Here is a 20,772-nt window from a genome sequence, read left to right on the forward strand (position 1 = left end):
ACATTCCTACAACAACTTCGGGAAGTGAATTTAAACACCTACATTCGAAATGTTCTTTACTGAAGTTCTGGATGCCAGGTGTTTTCTCCTTGGCTCTGCCTAGATGGTGTGGGAATGCGGTCATGGCCGGGCTGTGCAATACATCTCACCCACTTGAGGATGACATGGCTCCCCCGCCCGGCCACTGTACCTTCTAGTTAGCCTCAATAACACCCCACAGGGACAGACTGTGGCTGTGCCCCCATTCCCTTTATAGTGTACTACTTTTGACCAACACCCATAAGACTCTGGACAAAAGTAGTCTCACTACTGGATATAGCGAATAGAGTGCCATTTGGGAAAGATTTGTGAGCTCTCCTAAGCCCCCTCGGGTCATTTGTCCATTCGATCTGCAGGTGGGATGTCACTGACTGTCTCTGGCAGGAACTATTGTGATGGTTTCAACATGGCGTTACTTTGAATGCCACAGGGAGAAAGTATGGTTGTCCGGTTTATATCTTAGTATCCCTAATTCTCTTGAGCTCATGAGTAAACAAGTACTTCAAAGATGTCAGTTAGTAATGTAAATGTTTGTTTAATTTAACTGTATAAAAATCTTTATTCGAGAGAGAGAGAGGCTAAAAGGGATAGATGAAACATTAAATCATAGCTTGGTATGTGCAGCCAATTGTAGTCCCTAATGTACAGCTTTCACTCTTAGGTACCAATGTGATGAATGTCCCCATTCTCTGCCCATAACATGTGCCTATGCGTCACCTTAAAAAATGGACAAAAACCCAGTTGGACAGGCAGGTAGGAGAGTACAAGCAAATAAAGGTGAAGCTAATGGAGCATGTTAATGTGTGCATTTATTAAGCCCCACGCTGCCTCTGCTCTCACTGTGGCGTCGTGGCCCAATATGCCACTTTGCATGGCTCCCCAGTCCCTGAAGAGTGAGTCATCAGTCACTTTGAATAATGCACCTCATCTAGGGCCAGGGAGGAAGCCGAGCCGTGCGTTGGTACAGGACCCTTCATGATGATGACAAGTGGAATTGAAAAAGAGAGGGGTACGTCCCAAATGGCACCCCATTCCCTATATAGTAAACTACTTTTGACCAGAGCCTTATGGGCCCCGGTCAAAAGTCGTGCACTATAAACGGAAGAGGGTACCAATTTGGGACTCAGCCAGGATAAGAGTCAGGATAAGAGTCAGAGGCACTTCTTCTTTTAGGTGCTGCTGCTTCTAGACTCCTCTCGGTCATAAGTGGTAGGCAGCTACTTAAAGTCCAGCTAATCTGCTCCTTGCTTAGCTACTCTTGCCGATGAATGTGTGATCAGGCTCTTCATTGTTGACTAAAGGATCATCAGAACTCTCGCTGGACCATTCAAAAACCAGCCAGGGCTGCTATTAAAACAGCATGGTGATTGACGTGAGCAGTGAGCTCTCATCTGTGTGAAAAAGGTACAGGTTAACTGTGTGAGGTGAAGGTTATATGACTAGAAATAGTCATCATCAGCACTGGATATGCAACCACATATTTTATTGCTATTTATTAGTGTATTTTACTAGCGTATTCACAATCGTGTACTGTACTATAACTGCAAGTCAATGAAATGCTTATCATGTATATTATGTTTTATCAATAGATGTACTGACTGGTTCAGATGTTGAAAATGTTTGCGAAGTCTGAAAGGTGTCTGTATTGTACAGTATGCATTGACTGTGAAAAGTGAATCATGAAAGATCTTAACCATTGTTGGGCAATCCACACTACAATATACATGACCAGTCAAAAGTTTGGACACACCTACTGTGTCATCAAGGACAGCTTTGGAAACACCTCCAAAGCTATCATCAAGGTACTGTAATAGGTGGCTACTTTGAAAAATATAAAATATATTTTGATTTGTTAAATCACTTTTTTGGTTACTACATGATTCCATATGTGTTATTTCATAGTTTTGATGTCTTTGCTATTATTCTACAATGTAGAAAATAGTACAAATAAAGAAAAACCCTTGCATGAGTAGGTGTGTCCAAACGTTTGACTGGTACTGTATGTGGCAATCTTACTGAAATAATTAAGTTTTCATCTGCCACTATATTATTTATGTCATTGTTTATGCCTTGGGTTATTTGTTTAAAGTCACACTGTATCTTGACGCGGTGAACTTTCCACCTCACTCACTCGCTCAATCACTCAAGGATCTGGATATAGCGTAAATCAGTTTTTATTCAGTGGAGGAAATCTCGACAATTCACAGCTCTCAGATCTTTGATGACTGATATGAGCTTAGAGAGCTTTGCGAAGGCGTTTCGCTGCACTGCCTTGATCTTCCTTGGCCTTTTCAAACCACCGCCTACCCTTCCTACCCCTCCTGGCAACACAACCTGAAGATGCTATTTATTGTCAGCCCTTTTTAATGAATACGCCATCCATTTTTAAGGTAAATCATATTCTGACTTTATGACTGTCTCTAGCAGGGAATCCGGGAACCAAACACCTGCAGGCTGCTCTCTGTGTCTTTATGCTGTTTGTGAATTTGCATGACTGTCCACCGCCCTCATTCGTTTTTCTTCATTAATTGCTTTCATTTCATGCAGCACCACCACAAGGAGCGATGGAAAGATAATGACTCCAAGATGATAAACACAAGGCTGATGAATATGCAAATTCATCAGCGACCGACCGGCACACAGATCCCTTTATTAGACTGTTATTGGTGCACACTCAAGCCCTTAACATACATGATCTAAAATATGTCCGTTTTATATGGGGAATAAATTAATGTCTTAAGTCGATTATGTAGAGTTAGCATTTCAGTTGTTTTTAGTCTTATAATGTAATGCGATGTTCGTTTAGTAGTACCTTGAATTTGCAAACCCATTAAATGTTTGACCACATTTTATCAATTACATTATACCTGTAGCTACAGTTAGTTGAATAGCGTCTTTTCAGAATGAATCAATGCCAATGTGTGTGTTTCAGTTTCCAGACGGAGGAAGGCTGTGAGATCCTACTAGGACCAGAGGTCACCTATGGTCCTCTAGGCCTAGACCTCTCCAGTCCTGTTGCTATGACGATAGCTCACTGTGCAGAAGTTGACACTGAGAACTGGAACATCCAACTGAAGAGGAAAACACAGGACAACAGTTGGGAGGTAAGAGAAGCCCCTTTAACCATAAACAACTCTGTGCTCTCTGGGCCAGTTACTCAGACACAGATTTCATTTTTTAGTCCACGACCGAGTCCAACCACATAAGAAAATACTACAGTTTACTATAGAACACTACCTCGATCATGTGTAGTACTTAGTATATAATTGTGTAGTATACTGTAGAATACTATAGTAAATACTAGTATTATCGACAAAAAACACTATTAAATAATACAGAAATGTATGCAAAACATTTTTTTTACTATAGTAAATACTTCTGTATTTAATTTGCATATACCCTGCCCATTCCCCTCCCCCATACCGGAATTTGTGCCACCTTTAAATGAGAAACCTACACGCCAAGTATAGATCATATATTGTGTTCCCTACAGGTTATAGAAAGAGCAGAAACTGAACTATCTGAACATTTTGTATTTCTCCAGTAGGTTTCCTCTAGGAGAAAGCCCCCCCCCCCCCCCCCCAGTTTTAAGTCAAAGATAATAAAACAAAAACAATTTAGGAAATACTACAGTAATGTACCCAAAAACACTAGTGTTTTTGCAGACTGTAGTATACTGTACAGTAAATACTACAGTATACTGTACTACAGTCCGCAAAAACACTACACTAAATACTAAAGTATACTATTCCCTAAAAAGTGCACTACTTTTGACCAGGGCCCATATGTATGAATTGAGTGCAATTTGGGATGCATCCTTGAGCAATGCCCTGCTCCACACCCTTTGCCCTCAATATCCTTTTCACACTTCAGACACTACAGTGAATACTACAGTAAAGTCTGAAAAAACACTACAGTGAATACCATAGTATTCCTACCATAGTATACACTATAGTATTTTTCATGTGGGCAGGCCTTATGTTATTGTTTATTTTTTCTTCTATAACCCTGGGGGCAGTGTGTTTTTAACTGGTCAAAGATATTCCCAGATAGAGGTTGTATTTTCCCTTGACACCTCAACACAGTTTGTTCCATCAGTTTTGTTCATTTCCTGACCTCTGTACAAAATGTATCTCTCTTTTGGGAGGGACAATGTTCCAGCGAGCCTTTTTGTGATGTGCCTGTTGAGATGTGTGTGTCTAAAGTGTGAAAAGGCTATTGAGAGCATAGGGTGTGGAGCAGGGCATTGCAAAAGGATATGTCCCAAACTGCACTCAATTCCTACATAGTGCACTACTTTTGACCAGGACCCATAGGGATCTGGTCAAAAGTACTGCAGTTTAATAGGGAATACGGTGCCATTTGTGAGTCACACAAAGGCTTACGGTCACTGTGGATCCAACAGCCTGCTTGAGGGGAACAACAGCCTGCCTGAGGGGAATAACGTTGAGAGCACTGGAGAAAAAACAAAACAATTACAGCATGTAATAGCAGAGAAAACACATTGCTTGTGACAGTCAGACGGGTAACGACAGGGCAAAAGGGCCCGTTAGACATCGGAAGTATCGATTGGTGGATTCTGGATGGACACACTGAAATGGGTGTGGACGTGAGGCAATCAGGGGAAGAGTCATGGAAATGGCCTCTCATCTGACCTGGACTCACCGAATGTGTCCCAAATGGCACCCTTTTCCCTAGTAGTGCACTATTTTTTAACTATGAGCCCTGGTCCAAAGTAGTGCACTATATAGGGAATAGGGTGCCATTTGTGATGCTGCCACTGCCTGCCCTGCTTTCTAAACACCTCCCACTTCTCAGGACATGTTTCACTAAACAGACACGTGAATCAGCCTGCCTGCCACTCACTGGCTTTTTCAGTAATTGTTAGAACTTGGTTTGTTACCTTTTGTATTTCTCAACACCGTTGTTTAGATACTATGGCCTACACCCTAAAGCCATAGTGTTTGTTTTTTATCATGCAAAGTTGCTAGTAGTAGGCTTTGTTGAGATATTTCAGCATTCTTGTTTTTTTTCCCAGTGTGTACTGTTCGCCTTAGGAATGTCCAATATTATTTTGTTGTCTAAAAAAATAGCTTTCTACAATCTATAACGTAGTGTACATTCCCAAGAGGTTAATACACAACCCAGAGGGTCTGTAGGCAATGCCCTCCCTCACTTAGAATTGTTTGTTCATGAAAATTTATAACAGAAAATAATTAAGAGCATTTCCAGGCAGGCAGTATTATAATTGTACATCTGACCACGTTTTGGCAGACTGAACAGGGGGTCAGAATAATGAATATTGTAGTTCTGCCCCAGGCTGTTATGCTATGTGGTGTCAGTGATTAAAACAGGATTGTTATTTAGAATATTAGCAGCCTCTGGATTTGCCCCTGCACCCACTCTGTCCTATATAATGTTGTTACAACCAATGGAAGTGGGCTGTGTGCCCTATGTAAGGCAATTAACTATACAAGAGGTTGTAGCAGTCCTTGCTTGTATCACTGGCTTGCTTACCCCAGGCAAGGAAACAATGGGAATGGGTGGCAGGGATCTTTGTCTCAATTACGGGCTGACTCCCGACCCCACTGTTCATATACACCATTTTTGTCTCTTGCCCTTTTCTATGCGTATATCCCAAATAGCTATTCACATATAGTGCACTACTTTTGACCAGAGCCCTATGGTGCCATTTGGGATAAAGTCTATAATCTCTCTTGGATATACAACATGCACCGCGGCAGATGTCATACTCTGCAGACTCCCTGGAGGTCATTCTAGCTGAGGATGGTACAGGTGTGTAATTGACATACCATAGCTAAGCCTTGCATCTCATTAACCGTCTCCGCGACCAAAGGTTCAACACGCAATAACAAGAGACAGTAAAATTGGTAGCTACTAACCATCAAGCCTTGCTTGGCCCTTCATTACTTCTCATTTGTGTAAATGATATAGCTTTGTATGTCTCCAATTTGCTCGCTGGTGTTTTTATTTGAAGTGGACACAGCTATTTTAGAGAGAGATAATGTGGGATATCATTATGGTAGCTGGCTGGGAAGATAAAAACGACTGATTCCGTTATTGTCGGTTAATATAGTAAAAGGGGTTTCCCACCTATTGCTGTTGTTCATGATGACTGATCTGTGTTCTGAGATGTTACCATCTCATCTACCTCGGAAACTACGTATTAGCAGATATTATTCCCGTTTGAAAAAGCACTACAATTGCCATTCATTGAACCAAACATTTAAATGCTCCCATGATGACGCGACACTATGAAAGATGCAGAACAAATACACATCCACACATAGCACAATTGCATAATTACAGTATTTCTTCTCAATGTAATCAAATGTAATGATGCTTCATGCAATTGTCTTATCATCGTCTCTTGCCAACCGGCCTGTGTTCTGTGTTCCCTGTCACAGGAAGTGATGTCAGTAGAGGATGAGTCAACATTTTGTTACTGCCTGATGGACTCCAGTAGCTGCCACCTGCTGCTGGACCAGCCTGGCTCCTACGCCCTGGTTGGTGAACCACTCACTCAGGCAGCCGTGAAGAGGCTGAAGCTAGCAGTGTTTGGCAGCATGGGGGCCACACCCATGGACTACAGCCTCCGAGTGTACTGTGTGGACGACACGCCATACGCCTTTCAGGTAAGCAGGAAGGGGCTCTGCACCATAAATCGACCCATATGCCCTATGTGTTTGTGGAGATCTGAGAGGATTTGATTGGTATAAGCAATATGGTGATCTTCCAAGGTAGAGCTATTAGGGGTCAATTTGAGATTAGGTCATTCTCATCCATTTTTGTCATGCAATGCCTGTTTGTCAGTAGTGGAATATAAGAAATACTGTTGAATAATAGGTGTATTTCCTGGTGGTTGCATAATGCATACGCACACGTTGTTTTCCTTTGCTTGGTTCATTCTTTTCATTGATTGCAGTTTGCTCTTGGGCAATCATCTGAATCGCAGTATTGATGGCAGTGCTTAGGCGGCAGATGATAGAAGAGAATCAAGTTCCTCACAAACATTGATATTTACGGGTTAGCCTTCCAATCATTCGGTCATATAATTCAATAAAGCATGTGAATGTCTGTATTGATATCTCATCATCTAGCATCAGGGAAATCAACTGCCTCAGTTCACCCAAGAGACATAAAGCAGAACAGAAGCGATCAGAACAGAATAGGCCTCAGGAGTGACTCAGCCCCTGCTTGTGTTCCTGTGATTTACCAGAAGTCACTGACAGCTGGGTTTAAAATGCTTTTTGGATTTGGTTTATGAATCCGTCCCCAGCGCAGCCTGCCGAGCAGATGCCAGCCCCCTCTGTCCTCTGGGCCTCTGTCGGCCACAATCACATTCACTCTGCTTCATGTTGTTCAAGTTCTGGCTATAGACGGACAGAGTCAATCACCGGTCATATCCTAGACTTAGATCAACAGGATGCTCCCGATAATAATATTAAGGATGTCATTTCAGTGCCAAATGTACCCAAATGTAGCTCTTACTCTGGCTTCAGTTGCCATACAATGTGAGGATGGGGCTAGCACACCACCTAGTCTGCATAGGGAATACAGATTACAGAATTACAGAAGAATACCATTTGCTCAAGCAATGCTGATATTAATGCAGGGGAATGGGAAATGTAGCATTGAAAGGGTGTCATTTCTCAAAGGTCAAAGAAAATGGCCATGATGTATCCTAAAAATGATTTTATGGATTTGAAATATGATAAAAAATATAGAACACTTTTGTACTGCAGATCAGGTCATCTGATCGGATAGGATTAAATATTCATTCAAATGATAAATGATGTGGCTCATGTAATGAAATGTGTTTTTTTTGTAATGTCAGTTGAGTTGAATCAACAAGTCACAGCACATATTGATGGGTACACTTCCTGCTTTTACTTCCTGCTTGTACTGTACTTCCTGCTTTGCTCCTATGGGTCAAAGATGTTCTATTATACTGACAAGATAGTCAAGTGACCGCTCTAACAATGGAAATACATGTCCTCAAAGACGGAAGGGAGGCGGGAGGAGGTGAGATCAGGTGGGACTATTCTAGCAAATGAGAGCACAGATATGTGTATGAAGAACAGGCCAAGATAAATAGAGGACTAATCTTTGTATCAAATCTAATTTTATTGGTCACATACACATGGTTAGCAGATGTTATTGTGAGTGTAGCGAAATGCTTCTCTGTGCCATTATAGTGTCTGTGACAGCATGGACAGCACCATTGAGGCTATCTCCATTTTAAATTAGTCAGTTTTCTTGTTCTTCATTGGCTGTTTGCTCCCGACTCATTGGCTGTTTGCTCACAAGCCCCAACTCATTTGACTACTTTAAAATTGTGGAAGCCCTCAATTGTAATATCCATGCTAAAATGCGTTATATCCATGATGAGTCCTCGATCTATGTCATGACAGCAGGCTCGACTCCGATATAAAGTCATTTTTGGGTAAGTTGCTGAAATGCCACGTATATCAGTGCGTTCGAAACAACCTAACATCTATTCGATCAAATAACCCTCATGTAGCAAATAATAATTTTTCTGTTGACCAAATTCGACACTCATTGACCTCAATACAAAAAGTATACTTACTTATTTTCGTGGACAGCTTTTGAGCGAAGTAAAACCTCTCGTTTCGCCTCTTCCTCTCTGTATGGGTACACTCCCAATGGCAGCCAGTCCACCCTTTATGCCATCATTGACTTGAATGGCGATACCCGTTCTATTGTTTCTATTTCTATGGCAGCACATGCAGTCAGGAGTGGAGGCAAGGAGAAAATGTGTGTGTCCACCTATACAGTGCATTCAGAAAGTATTCAGACCCCTCGACTTTTTCCACATTGAGTGACGTTACAGCCTTATTCTAAAATTGATTCAATCGTTTTTTTTTTTTTTTTTCATCAATCTATACACAATACCCAATAATGACAAAGCAAAAACAGGTTTTTAGAAATTTTTGCAAAGAAAAAAATAATTTACTTATGTAAATGTGATATTTAAGTTTTCAGACACTTTACTCAGTACTTTGTTGAAGCATATTTAGCAGCGATTACAGCCTCGAGTCTTCTTGGGTATGATGCTACAAGCTTGGCACACCTGTATTTGGGGAGTTTCTCCTATTCTTCTCTGCAGTTTCTCTCAAGCTCTGTCAGGTTGGCTGGGGAGTGTTGCTGCACAGCTATTTTCAGGTCTCTCCAGAGATGTTCGATCGGGTTCAAGTCTGGGCTCTGGCTGGGCCACTCAACGACATTCAGAGACTTTTTCCTGAAGCTACTCCTGCGTTGTCTTGGCTGTGTGCTTAGGGTTGTGGTCCTGTTGGAAGGTGAACCTTCGTCCCAGTCTGAGGTCCTGAGCGCTCTGGAGCAGTTTTTCATCAAGGATCTCCCTGTACTTTGCTCCATTCATCTTTGCCTCGACCCTGACTAGTCTCCCAGTCCCTGCCGCTGAAAAACATCCCCACAGCATGATGCTGCCACCACCATGCTTAACCGTAACGAGTTGAATCTTGGTTTCATCAGACCAGAGAATCTTGTTTCTCATGGTCTGAGTCCTTTAAGTGCCTTTTGGCAAACTCCAAGCGGGCTATCATGTGCCTTTTACTGAGGAGTGGGTTCCGTCTGGCCACTCTACCATAAAAGCCTGATTGGTGGAGTGCTTCAGAGATGGTTGTCCTTCGGGAAGCTTCTCTCATCTCCACAGAGGAACTCTGGAGCTCCGTCAGAGTGCCCATCGGGTTCTTGGTCACCTCCCTGACCAAGGCTCTTCTCCCCAGATCGCTCAGTTTGGCCGAGTGGCCAGATCTCCAAATGTACATTTACATTTTATATTTACGTCATTTAGCAGACGCTCTTATCCAGAGTGACTTACAAATTGGTGCACTCGCCTTATGATATCCAGTGGAACAACCACTTTACAATAGTACATCTATATATTTAAGAATGATAGAGGCCACTCTGTTCTTGGGGACCTTCAATGCTGCAGAAATGTTTTGGTACCCTTCCCCAGATCTGTGCCTCAACACAATCCTGTCTCAGAGCTCTCTGACAATTCCTTCAACCTCATGGCATAGTTTTTTCTCTGACATTCACTGTCAACTGTGGGACCTTATATAGACAGGTGTGTGCCTTTCCAAATCATGTCCAATCAATTGAATTTACCACAGGTGGACTCCAATCAAGTTGTAGAAACATCACAAGGATGATCAATGGAAACAGGATGCACCTGAGCTCAATTTCGGGTCTCATATCAAAGGGTCTGAATACTTATGTAAATAAGGTATTTCTGTTTTTTGGAAAATGTCTAAAAAAACAGTTTTTGCTTTGTCATTATGGGGTATTGAGTGTAGATTGATGAGGGAAAAAAAATATTTGAACATTTTTAGAATAAGGCTGTAACGTAACAAAATGTAGCAAAAGTCAAGGGGTCTGAATACTTTCATAATTCACTGTATATACACTGCTCAAAAAAATAAAGGGAACACTTAAACAACACATCCTAGATCTGAATGAAATAAATAATCTTATTAAATACTTTTTTCTTTACATAGTTGAATGTGCTGACAACAAAATCACACAAAAATAATCAATGGAAATCCAATTTATCAACACATGGACGTCTGGATTTGGAGTCACACTCAAAATTAAAGTGGAAAACCACACTACAGGCTGATCCAACTTTGATGTAATGTCCTTAAAACAAGTCAAAATGAGGCTCAGTAGTGTGTGTGGCCTCCACGTGCCTGTATGACTTCCCTACAACGCCTGGGCATGCTCCTGATGAGGTGGCGGATGGTCTCCTGAGGGATCTCCTCCCAGACCTGGACTAAAGCATCCGCCAACTCCTGGATAGTCTGTGGTGCAACGTGGCGTTGGTGGATGGAGCGAGACATGATGTCCCAGATGTGCTCAATTGGATTCAGGTCTAGGGAACGGGTGGGCCAGTCCATAGCGTCAATGCCTTCCTCTTGCAGGAACTGCTGACACACTCCAGCCACATGAGGTCTAGCATTGTCTTGCATTAGGAGGAACCCAGGGCCAACCGCACCAGCATATGGTCTCACAAGGAGTCTGAGGATCTCATCTCGGTACCTAATGGCAGTCAGGCTACCTCTGGCGAGCACATGGAGGGCTGTGCGGCCCCCCAAAGAAATGCCACCCCACACCATGACTGACCCACCGCCAAACCGGTCATGCTGGAGGATGTTGCAGCAGCAGAACGTTCTCCACGGCGTCTCCAGACTCTGTCACCTCTGTCACATGTGCTCAGTGTGAACCTGCTTTCATCTGTGAAGAGCACAGGGCGCCAGTGGCGAATTTGCCAATCTTGGTGTTCTCTGGCCAAACGTCCTGCACGGTGTTGGGCTGTAAGCACAACCCCCACCTGTGGACGTCGGGCCCTCATACCACTCTCATGGAGTCTGTTTCTGACCGTTTGAGCAGACACATGCACATTTGTGGCCTGCTGGAGGTCATTTTGCAGGGCTCTGGCAGTGCTCCTCCTTGCACAAAGGCGGAGGTAGCGGTCCTGCTGCTGGGTTGTTGCCCTCCTACGGCCTCCTCCACGTCTCCTGATGTACTGGCCTGTCTCCTGGTAGCGCCTCCATGCTCTGGACACTACGCTGACAGACACAGCAAACCTTCTTGCCACAGCTCGCATTGATGTGCCATCCTGGATGAGCTGCACTACCTGAGCCACTTGTGTGGGTTGTAGACTCCGTCTCATGCTACCACTAGAGTGAAAGCACCGCCAGCATTCAAAAGTGACCAAAAACATCAGCCAGGAAGCATAGGAACTGAGAAGTGGTCTGTGGTCTCCACCTGCAGAACCACTCCTTTATTGGGGGTGTCTTGCTTATTGCCTATAATTTCCACCTGTTGTCTGTTCCATTTGCACAACAGCATGTGAAATGTATTGTCAATCAGTGTTGCTTCCTAAGTGGACAGTTTGATTTCACAGAAGTGTAATTGACTTGGAGTTACATTGTGTTGTTTAAGTGTTCCCTTTATTTTTTGAGCAGTATATATTTATTTGCTATTACGGAGCCCGCAGTCATTTGGCTGGCCAATTATCGTCATCCAAAATTCCATGACCGTCACAGCCCTAACACAAACGCACACAGTCACAAGCAGTCAGCATGGCATGGTGTTAGTCATCCCTCTGTTTCTTTTGTCGCTTCTCTTTGGGATTGAGAGGTCTGAGAATAGACCGCTCATACATTAAACGTCCCACAGGAGCAGAACAATGATGACAGATGAATACCTTACAGCCTCAAATCAAAAAGCACTTTCATCATTTCAAATACAATTTGGGGGATGGATGTTAGCCGATACATGCTCATCCAATGCATTCAATTGAAACTTCAATCTTGTATTGTGGTTCCATATTTAATATAGCTTGCTACTAATGAGAATAGTTTTTTAGTATTTCATGTAATTTCTCTTGACTTTAGAAAATTATCAGGTTTTGTGAGGATTTGTGGTTGGCAGCAGAAGTGAATTGTGGTGATAAAGAGAACTGGCCGACTGACTCTCCAGTCCCTCACTCCCTCCAGGGAGTGGTGGCCACAGAGACCAGTAGAGGAGGACAGCTCCTGGAGGAACCTAAGATGCTGCCTTTCAGAGGGAACACCTTCAGCCTCCAGGTCTACATCCAGGATGTCCCACAGTTTCTATGGAGCATCAAACCCTTTACTACGTGTCAGGTAACTGTTTTAGACTTTAACTACTTAGAGATGTAGACATTCTGATGTACATGTTATGACAGTCTCTGTCTCAGCAGGACTTGTGTCAGTTGTAAGTTTCAGGAAGAATTGTGTCTAATCAGATCTAGACACTGTAAGACATTATCGTCTTCTGCCTTACCCTAAAGCGTTTAGCACTGAATCATTTCAGAAACGGTTGCTATGGAACTTTAAACTCTTTATCACCTGTCAGGTATTGTTAAAGCAGTCTTGGCATACAAATGTAGACTGTTTGGTACTTCCAGATATGGACATTATCTTGTTCTGCCTTACCCTAAAGTGTTGAGCACTGAATGTTGAGCACTACAGATTTTCGGGAAACTGCAAATCTTAGCATAGAAAGCAGTGGTTGAAAAAGTACCCAACTGTTATACTTGAGTAAAAGTATAGATACCTTAATAGAAAGTAAAAGTGAAAGTCACCCAGTAAAATACTACTTGAGTAAAAGTATTTGGTTCTAATATACTTAAGTATCAAAAGTAAATGTAATTTCTAAAATAAGAATAAAAGTATACATTATTTCAAATTCCTTATATTAAGCAAAGCAGATGGCACCATTTTATTGTTTAAAAAATATATGGATAGCCAGGGGTACACTCCAACACTTACAAAAACGGTGCATTTGTGTTTAGTGAGTCTGCCAGATCAGAGGGATGACCATGTGTTCTCTTGATAAGTGTATGAATTGGACCATTTTCCTGTCCTGCTAAGCATTCAACATGTAATGAGTACTTTTGGGTGTCAGGGAAAATGTATAGAGAAAAATAAAAAATTATATTTAGGAATGTAGTGAAGTTAAAGTAACAGTTGTCAAAAATGTAAATAATGAAGACCAGATACCCCAAAAAACTACTTAATTAGTACTTTAAAGTATTTTTTAAAAGTACTTTACACCACTGATAGAAAGTTGTATGTGTTATTAATTGCCAGATGGTTAACAAAATGTTTGGTTACAACCAGACTGCCATTCTTACAGGAGGTTGTTTACCTTTATTGGTAACTGTGTGTGCACACTGCATTGCCACCATACATCAGTGAGGGGTGAGGAAGTAGGGTAGCGTGTCTCACACAGACCGTCAGACAGACACCTCTTGGCTTATTTATGATGATCTTTGGAAGGAGACTGCCTCTGTGAACCTCCCCCTTTCAAAGGGCAGTTGGAGAGTAATGGCTCTTGCATGGACCATACATCAAGTTAGCTTTCTATTTTTTATTTTACTGCTAGAGTACCTGGCCTCTCCACGTCCATCATTCCCGTGCACCATTATCTGACACATCCATCCCACATCGGGGAGGATCAGATGATCAAAGCTAAGGGGTTAAGTTCTCTGTAGGCACACTAGGCTGTTCTTTTTACTGTACAGTTAGCTGGTGTCCCTATCACCATGGTTGCGTATCAAATAGCACCCTGTTCCCTATATAGTGTACTATTTCTGACCAGAGCCCAATGGCTAGTGCACTGGGATCGTCCTCTTTTTTTCAATTTTCGCCTAAAATGACACCCAAATCTAACCGCCTATAGCTCAGGAACTGAAGCAATGATATGCATATTCCTGATACCATTTGTGCAAATGTGAAATAAATGTAGGATAATATAACACATTAGATCTGGTAAAAGATAATACAAACAAAAAAACATCAGTTTATTTTTTTTTCATCGTCTTTGAAATGCAAGAGAAAGGCCATACTTTCAGATTGGAGTCTAGGTGTAATTTAGATTTTGGCAACCAGATGGCAGCAGTGTATGTGCAAAGTTTCAGACTGATCCAGTGAAGAATTACATTACTGCACAATATTTTGTATCAAGTCTGTAAGGAGTTTGCCCAAATGTGCCGATTTGGTCAATTGATATATTTTCAAGTACATAACTATAGAGAACATACAAAAATGCTATGGTAATAAACATTTTAAGTTTACACACTCCCAGGAATGTCATACATGGTGGATCATTAGCTTATACACTAACTTTCACACATCTAGATGGCCAGGTGGGGTGGGTGTGGAGCCAGAGACAGCAGTGGGGTCAAACTGTAGACCCCAGTTCCTACATTTGAACATAAAAATAGATTTTATCAAACAAAAATATGCTAAATTTTATCTCTGGGACCCTCAGGATGACAACTCAGAGCAAGATTACTGAATGTAAGTACATGATTTACCTTCAGAGGTGAATGTATCAAACCAGTTGCCGTGATAAACGTTTTTTGTTGTTGTGCACTCTCCTCAAACAATAGCATGGTATGTTTTCACTGTAATAGCTACTGTTAATTGGACACTGCAGTTAGATTAACAAAACATTTTGCCCATATAAGACATGTCTATATCCCGGAAAGTTGGTTGTTGTATACAACGTCATTCTAGTCACATTAGTGCACATTAGCAACAACCGTCCCGGTTTAGGGACACCCATGCTGTAGAGGATAAGTAGTGCACTATATAGGGGATAGGGTGCCATTTGGGAGGCAGCCCATCACTGTGACTCGTTTACAGGTGACTTTATTATGCAGAGATGGAAGATGGAAGCGTGCAGCAGGTCAAGGATGTTTCCCTGCAGAGGTGCCCACTGCAGAAATGTATTAAACATCAAGGGCAATCATTTTCCTGTTCATCATTCCCTCGGTTCTGGATATCGTGTGTAATATTTAGCGAGCGATCCGTCATCCATTATCAGAATTAAGTGGGAATTTGACCGCCCCCCCCCCCACAGTACATATGCATACTTCCATACATAATGCTATTGTTACATAATTCTCTCTCTGTGTGCCTGCCTGCAGGAATTCTCCTTTTCCCAAGTGTGGTGCAGCAACCAGAAGCCCCTGCACTGTGCCTTCTCCCTGGAGAGAAACAGCCCCACCACCACCCAGCTCTCCTGCAAGATCAGCGTGCGCCAGGTCAAAGGTCATGAGCAGATTCTGCAGGTCTATACGTCCGTGGCGGAGGTGAGCCTGGCTCTCCGTGTGTGGATGACATTTTACTTCCGCAATCCACACAACCTTTATTTAACCTTAGTGAAGTCAATGTCCTCTGCTGTCACTAGCTGAACATCCTGTTCTCAGGAGTCTGCAGTGGTTGTCTCTCCCTATTCCCTGTGGTGTACTACTTTTGACCAAGGCCCATAGGGCTCTGGTCAAAAGTAGTGCAATATATAGGGAATAGGTTGCCATTTGGGATACATCCTATGCTTCTTTTTAAAACCGAGGGTAGCTAGACGCTATCAATGAGAGCTGACTTATTAATGGCCCTGTGTATCCAACCAGCCTTTTTGTTAAATAAAATAGATTTTTAATTATACTTGACTCCTGTGACATTGTGTTTTGGCTCTGTTTTGCCCTTGTAGAGCAAGAAGGAGTCAGTCCCATTTTTTATGCAGACGGACTGCACCGTCACCTCACAGACGGGGCCCAAGGCCTTCAAAATCCCCCTCTCCATCCGCCAGAGGATATGTGCCACTTTCGACACTGCCAATGCCAAGGGCAAGGACTGGCAGCTCTTAGCCCAGAAACTCCATCTAGATAGGTGAGTGTCCAAGGCTGTGATCCCAAATACCGCCCTATTCCCAAGGTAGTGCACTACTTTTGACCAGGGCCCCATGGTGCTAAATAGGGAATAGGGTGCCATTTGAGATGTAGCACAACTGTCTATAATGTCTCACTGAATGTTTCAATGATTACTTGAACAAACAGCAGAAGGTATTTGAGACTTTTGGGCTTCCAAATGAGCCCAATCAGCTGCCCTCATATTATATCTTATCATGTTAAGCTGATTTTAATTGAGTCTGATGGCACACAAATGACTGCATTCACAGAGGGTGATGCTTTTGGCAGGGACGGGTAAACCATTGTTTTATAGTGAAATACTGCCCTCCACTGGATCTAATGGCTTACTGTAATACACACATTTCAAGTTATTACCCCAAACGACCCATAAGCCTACAGTTTGTTTATCATAGGCCTACAGTATATATTCAGTCCTAACGTGACATGGACTTTTCCTCCCTCAAATGTTGACTAGTTTACTAACTTTGATATTTCAAGAAATCTCTTATGTCTAGTATGTCATTTCTCTGATGCACACTTACTAGCACTGCATGTCAGTCCCTCCCTGCTGAGATTTGGAAACAGTACTGTGCTGAAACACAGAGTTGTATCTCATAGGAGACACAAATCTATTAACAACAGTGTTGTTCACTTTGCAAAGTGTGCTGTGACCACTTTGTCTACCAAAACTGTTTCCCCCGCCTTTCTCCCTACAGAAACCTGTCGTATTTTCTTAAGCAACAGAGCCCCTCTGCGGTCATACTGAGCCTGTGGGAGGCACGACACCAAGACACTGGTGACCTGGACTCTCTGGCAAGCGCTCTGGAGGAAATTGGCAAGATCCACTCCAAAAGCACTGCAGCAAAGAGCCAGGAGGACCCTGAATCAGACTTAGTACATCATTTAGGAACAGGAAGCCCAGGCAACCCAGTGTGTGGAATGGGTAAACTCACCAATCATGAGACTGCTAACTCAGTCCCAGAGTATACTGGCTGACTTATAAGAGGAATTCTTCTTCTACATAGATCCCAACAACACAAGCGTAATGCATAAGATGGAGATTGTTGTTCACAGTGCAAAACAACATAATAGGCAAAAATGACCACTGAAAAAATATAAAATCTGTCATTGCTGTGTGCATACTGTATCCACCCTTTTCTGAGGATGTACTGTAAATCTGTTTTGACTTTCTGTGTTCTATTCCCTCCATTATTTTCCTCTTAGTTAATCCATTCTTAAGTCAGGCCGCCCCTCAATTGAGTTTATGTTGCCCTTGTTTTCTTATTCTGTTGTTGGGACCAACCAATGCTCTTCAGAGAGTGGAACAGCTCTTCACCGTCCCGAGAGGTTGAAACTATCCTCAGTGCCCAAATGGAACCCTATTTCCTATGTAGTGCACTACTTCTGACCAGAGCCCTATGGACTCTGGTGAAAAGTAGTGCACTAAATAGGGAATAGGGTCCGCTATTTGGGAAGAAACCAATATCACACCCATTTACCGTAAGACGGTATTCGTTCCTATTTGAATACTAGGTTATCAATTCCAAATAATGTATCAAATGGGAGAAACCACTCTGAAAAACATGTGAAAGGTACAGATTTGAATAACATGAGTTTTACTGTAATTGCAAAACCCCTGACAATGATGAAAATGTCTTTGAGTCAGGCTACAGTATTGTGTGTGTGTATGCGTTTGTGTGTGTGCGCACGAGTTGTGGTTTGGCCACCCAGGGGGAGAAGGAGACAGCTGGAGGAGTTGTAAGACATCATTTCCTGGCACTGTGCCATGTGTATCACTGCATCTTATCACCCACTTCCAACCATTGACACCTGTCAAAGAGCTGCATAGCTATCCACCACACACAAGCCCCCCAGCAGAGGCACAGCACTTCACAACTACACAGGACATCAATGTGGATAGAATGTGTTATGGTATGGAAGCTCTTCTGGTACATTAAGCATGCATGTTTAACATCCTGTTGTACTGTACAAGTAAGGAGGGCCCATAGGGCTCTGAACAAAAGTAGTGCACTATGTAGGGAATTTGGTGCCATTTGGGACGCATGTTAAATGTCATAGGAAAGCAGGGGATTATGAATTACTGGTCTGAACAATAGGCACTGTTTTGAACATGTTTAGAAAAGACATCCAGCTTAAACAAAAATGAAAGAATGCAACAGTAATTCATAGGATGGATAGTTTTTTTTCTTTATATAATTCATAGGGCGGATGTATACTTTAAAGTCATCTTATTACGCATATTTCTGTTTTATGTGTTCAGTGTGATTTCTCATCTACAGGTTTGGATCATGTCCCTTTGTAGTTACTCACTGCTTTCATTGGTATAGAATTATGATCATTATAACAAGGATCTGAAATGATCTGAATACTTTTTGAAAATGTTGCTCATTTTACGAAAGACGCTCAACTTGTTGATTGTACACCTGTTGCAGTCTCCTCTGAACTACTCTACCTAAAACACTGTTGGCACATCGTTTGTTATATGCAATTTCATATACAACAGGGTGCGTCCCAAATGATACCCTATTCCCAAATAGTGCGCTACTTTTGAATAGTGCACTTTAAAGGTAATAGGGTTCCATTTGGGACACAAAAGATAGTGTTGAGCTGAAGAGTGTTTATGCTACATGACCGGATTTATGTACCGTTTTTGTCGCTCTCATCATGAAGGATTACATAAGAGCTGAAGTTACGTTGTACGTGAAACCTACATTGCTATTCAGATTCGCTATACTCTACTGATCAATCGAATGTTCATCGTTATACAACCCAGCTGGCTATAGAACAGATTAGTGAGTGAGCTTTACATTTTGAATATGATTGTTTTTTAATTGTTAGTTGTTGAATTCTCCTTCCCTGTACTAATGTGAGCAAGAGTGGTACAAAAAAATGGAAGCAAGTGTGCTGTTGTAATGCTAAACAGTGGCTGATGTTGCATTAAGAGCATTTGTCTGTAAAATACAATACATCATAACAACCAAACAGGATTGTAACTATTTTATTTAATGCAGCAATGCTGAGTCATGTCCAACTTATTAAATGTTGAAGTTAAGTTTGTAAATGTTAAGTGGGGCCACTGGGCTTTTATCCATGAATACACACACGCACACACACACTCTGTATACTTATGCTTTGTGTTAGAGTATTGCTGTGTCACTGGCTGAAGAGTTTACTGTTGGACCCCTGATTTACTGTCCCCTGAGCTGGGCTGTGTCCCAAATGGTACTTTATTCCCTATATTGTGCACTACTTTTGACTAGAGCCCTATGGGCCCTGGTGAAAAGTAGTGCAGTATATAGTGAAAAGGGTGCCAATTAGGACACAACCCTGGTAACTATATCTACACCCTGATTTACATCACGGATGGATGTTACCTAGCTCTGGTCCAGGGCATTAGCTGGCTCAGCGTTATCATGCCACACTAACCCCGTGGACCAGAGCTAGAGGTTACAATGCTCCTTTTTACATCACGCATGGCCTTGGGCTTCATGTCACTATTCTTGTGCCTTGTTTAACTACTGTAAATGGTGAATGTTGTAAAGTACAGATGGGACTGAAAAAAAGCAACAAAACAAAACCATACCAATATACATTTAAAAAAAAAAGTATTAGTTAAAAAAGTATTTAAGATTATATAATTTAATAGGCTGCAGAGCTTTTCTAGTGCTAAACATATATGTTTGGTATTGCCAGGGCAGCTTTGTGGTATGTTATATCTATATAATTATGGACATTTTGGATGTTTTATGTACAGTAGAATTTGCAAATGTATATGTAGCCTTTTGGAAATAAATGTACAGTTGAAAAGTCTCAAATTTAGTATGAGTAGGTTACTGTGCACCTTTGACACAATGTATACTTCATTATCTACATGATATGCACTTTACTAGGTCTACTTCACTGTGATTTTGTTTGAGTACATATCTCTGACATGCATGCCTTTTCATGCTTTTGATTTCGCCTTGCTTATATAATATGGCTCAAGTTGTTTTCTTCCACAAGTCTCTTCATGATTCTACAGTAGCTTGGTCCCAGTTATCCTCTGGCTGTACTGTAACTCTAAAGAATACTGTGGCTGCTCATACAATTAGATTTTGATTATCTTAATACCAGCTGAGAAAAAGTGCCCTGACTGCCCACTTCTTGCACACCATGCAGTCCTGGGCACACAGGAAGTTACTGCTTACAAGAGACTGCACTGCAGAAGTGCAATACAGTACTAATGAGTCATGTGGAAGGCACATAGGAATAAGTCTGCCCCTGAGGAAGGTGAGGTCCTACTCAGTTCTATTGAATGTCCCAAACTGGCAGGAGAGAAGAGGGACAAAGTTCAAGACCATTTCAACATACCTACTCTGAACAAAAATATAAACGCAACAAGTACCAATTTCTGAGATTTTACTGAGTTACAGTTCATA

The 20,772-nt window shown here is 42.0% G+C and overlaps 1 protein-coding gene across 2 annotated transcripts in view; it reads left to right on the forward strand.

The window, feature by feature from the left end:
- Positions 1-20,169, forward strand: part of unc5db (unc-5 netrin receptor Db) — a 232,721-nt gene extending 212,552 nt beyond the window's left edge. For both annotated transcript variants that reach the window (XM_082968481.1, XM_082968483.1), the window contains 6 exons: positions 2,972-3,143; positions 6,468-6,695; positions 12,609-12,758; positions 15,572-15,736; positions 16,135-16,313; positions 17,050-20,169. In XM_082968481.1, coding sequence (XP_082824607.1) covers positions 2,972-3,143; positions 6,468-6,695; positions 12,609-12,758; positions 15,572-15,736; positions 16,135-16,313; positions 17,050-17,329 — 1,174 coding nt within the window. In that variant the 3' untranslated portion in view covers positions 17,330-20,169. The remainder of the gene's footprint in view (positions 1-2,971; positions 3,144-6,467; positions 6,696-12,608; positions 12,759-15,571; positions 15,737-16,134; positions 16,314-17,049) is intronic.
- The last annotated feature ends 603 nt before the right edge of the window (positions 20,170-20,772 follow it).

This window comes from Salmo salar, chromosome 24, assembly GCF_965601325.2.
Source record: "Salmo salar chromosome 24, fSalSal1, whole genome shotgun sequence".
NCBI classification, from domain to species: domain Eukaryota; kingdom Metazoa; phylum Chordata; class Actinopteri; order Salmoniformes; family Salmonidae; genus Salmo; species Salmo salar.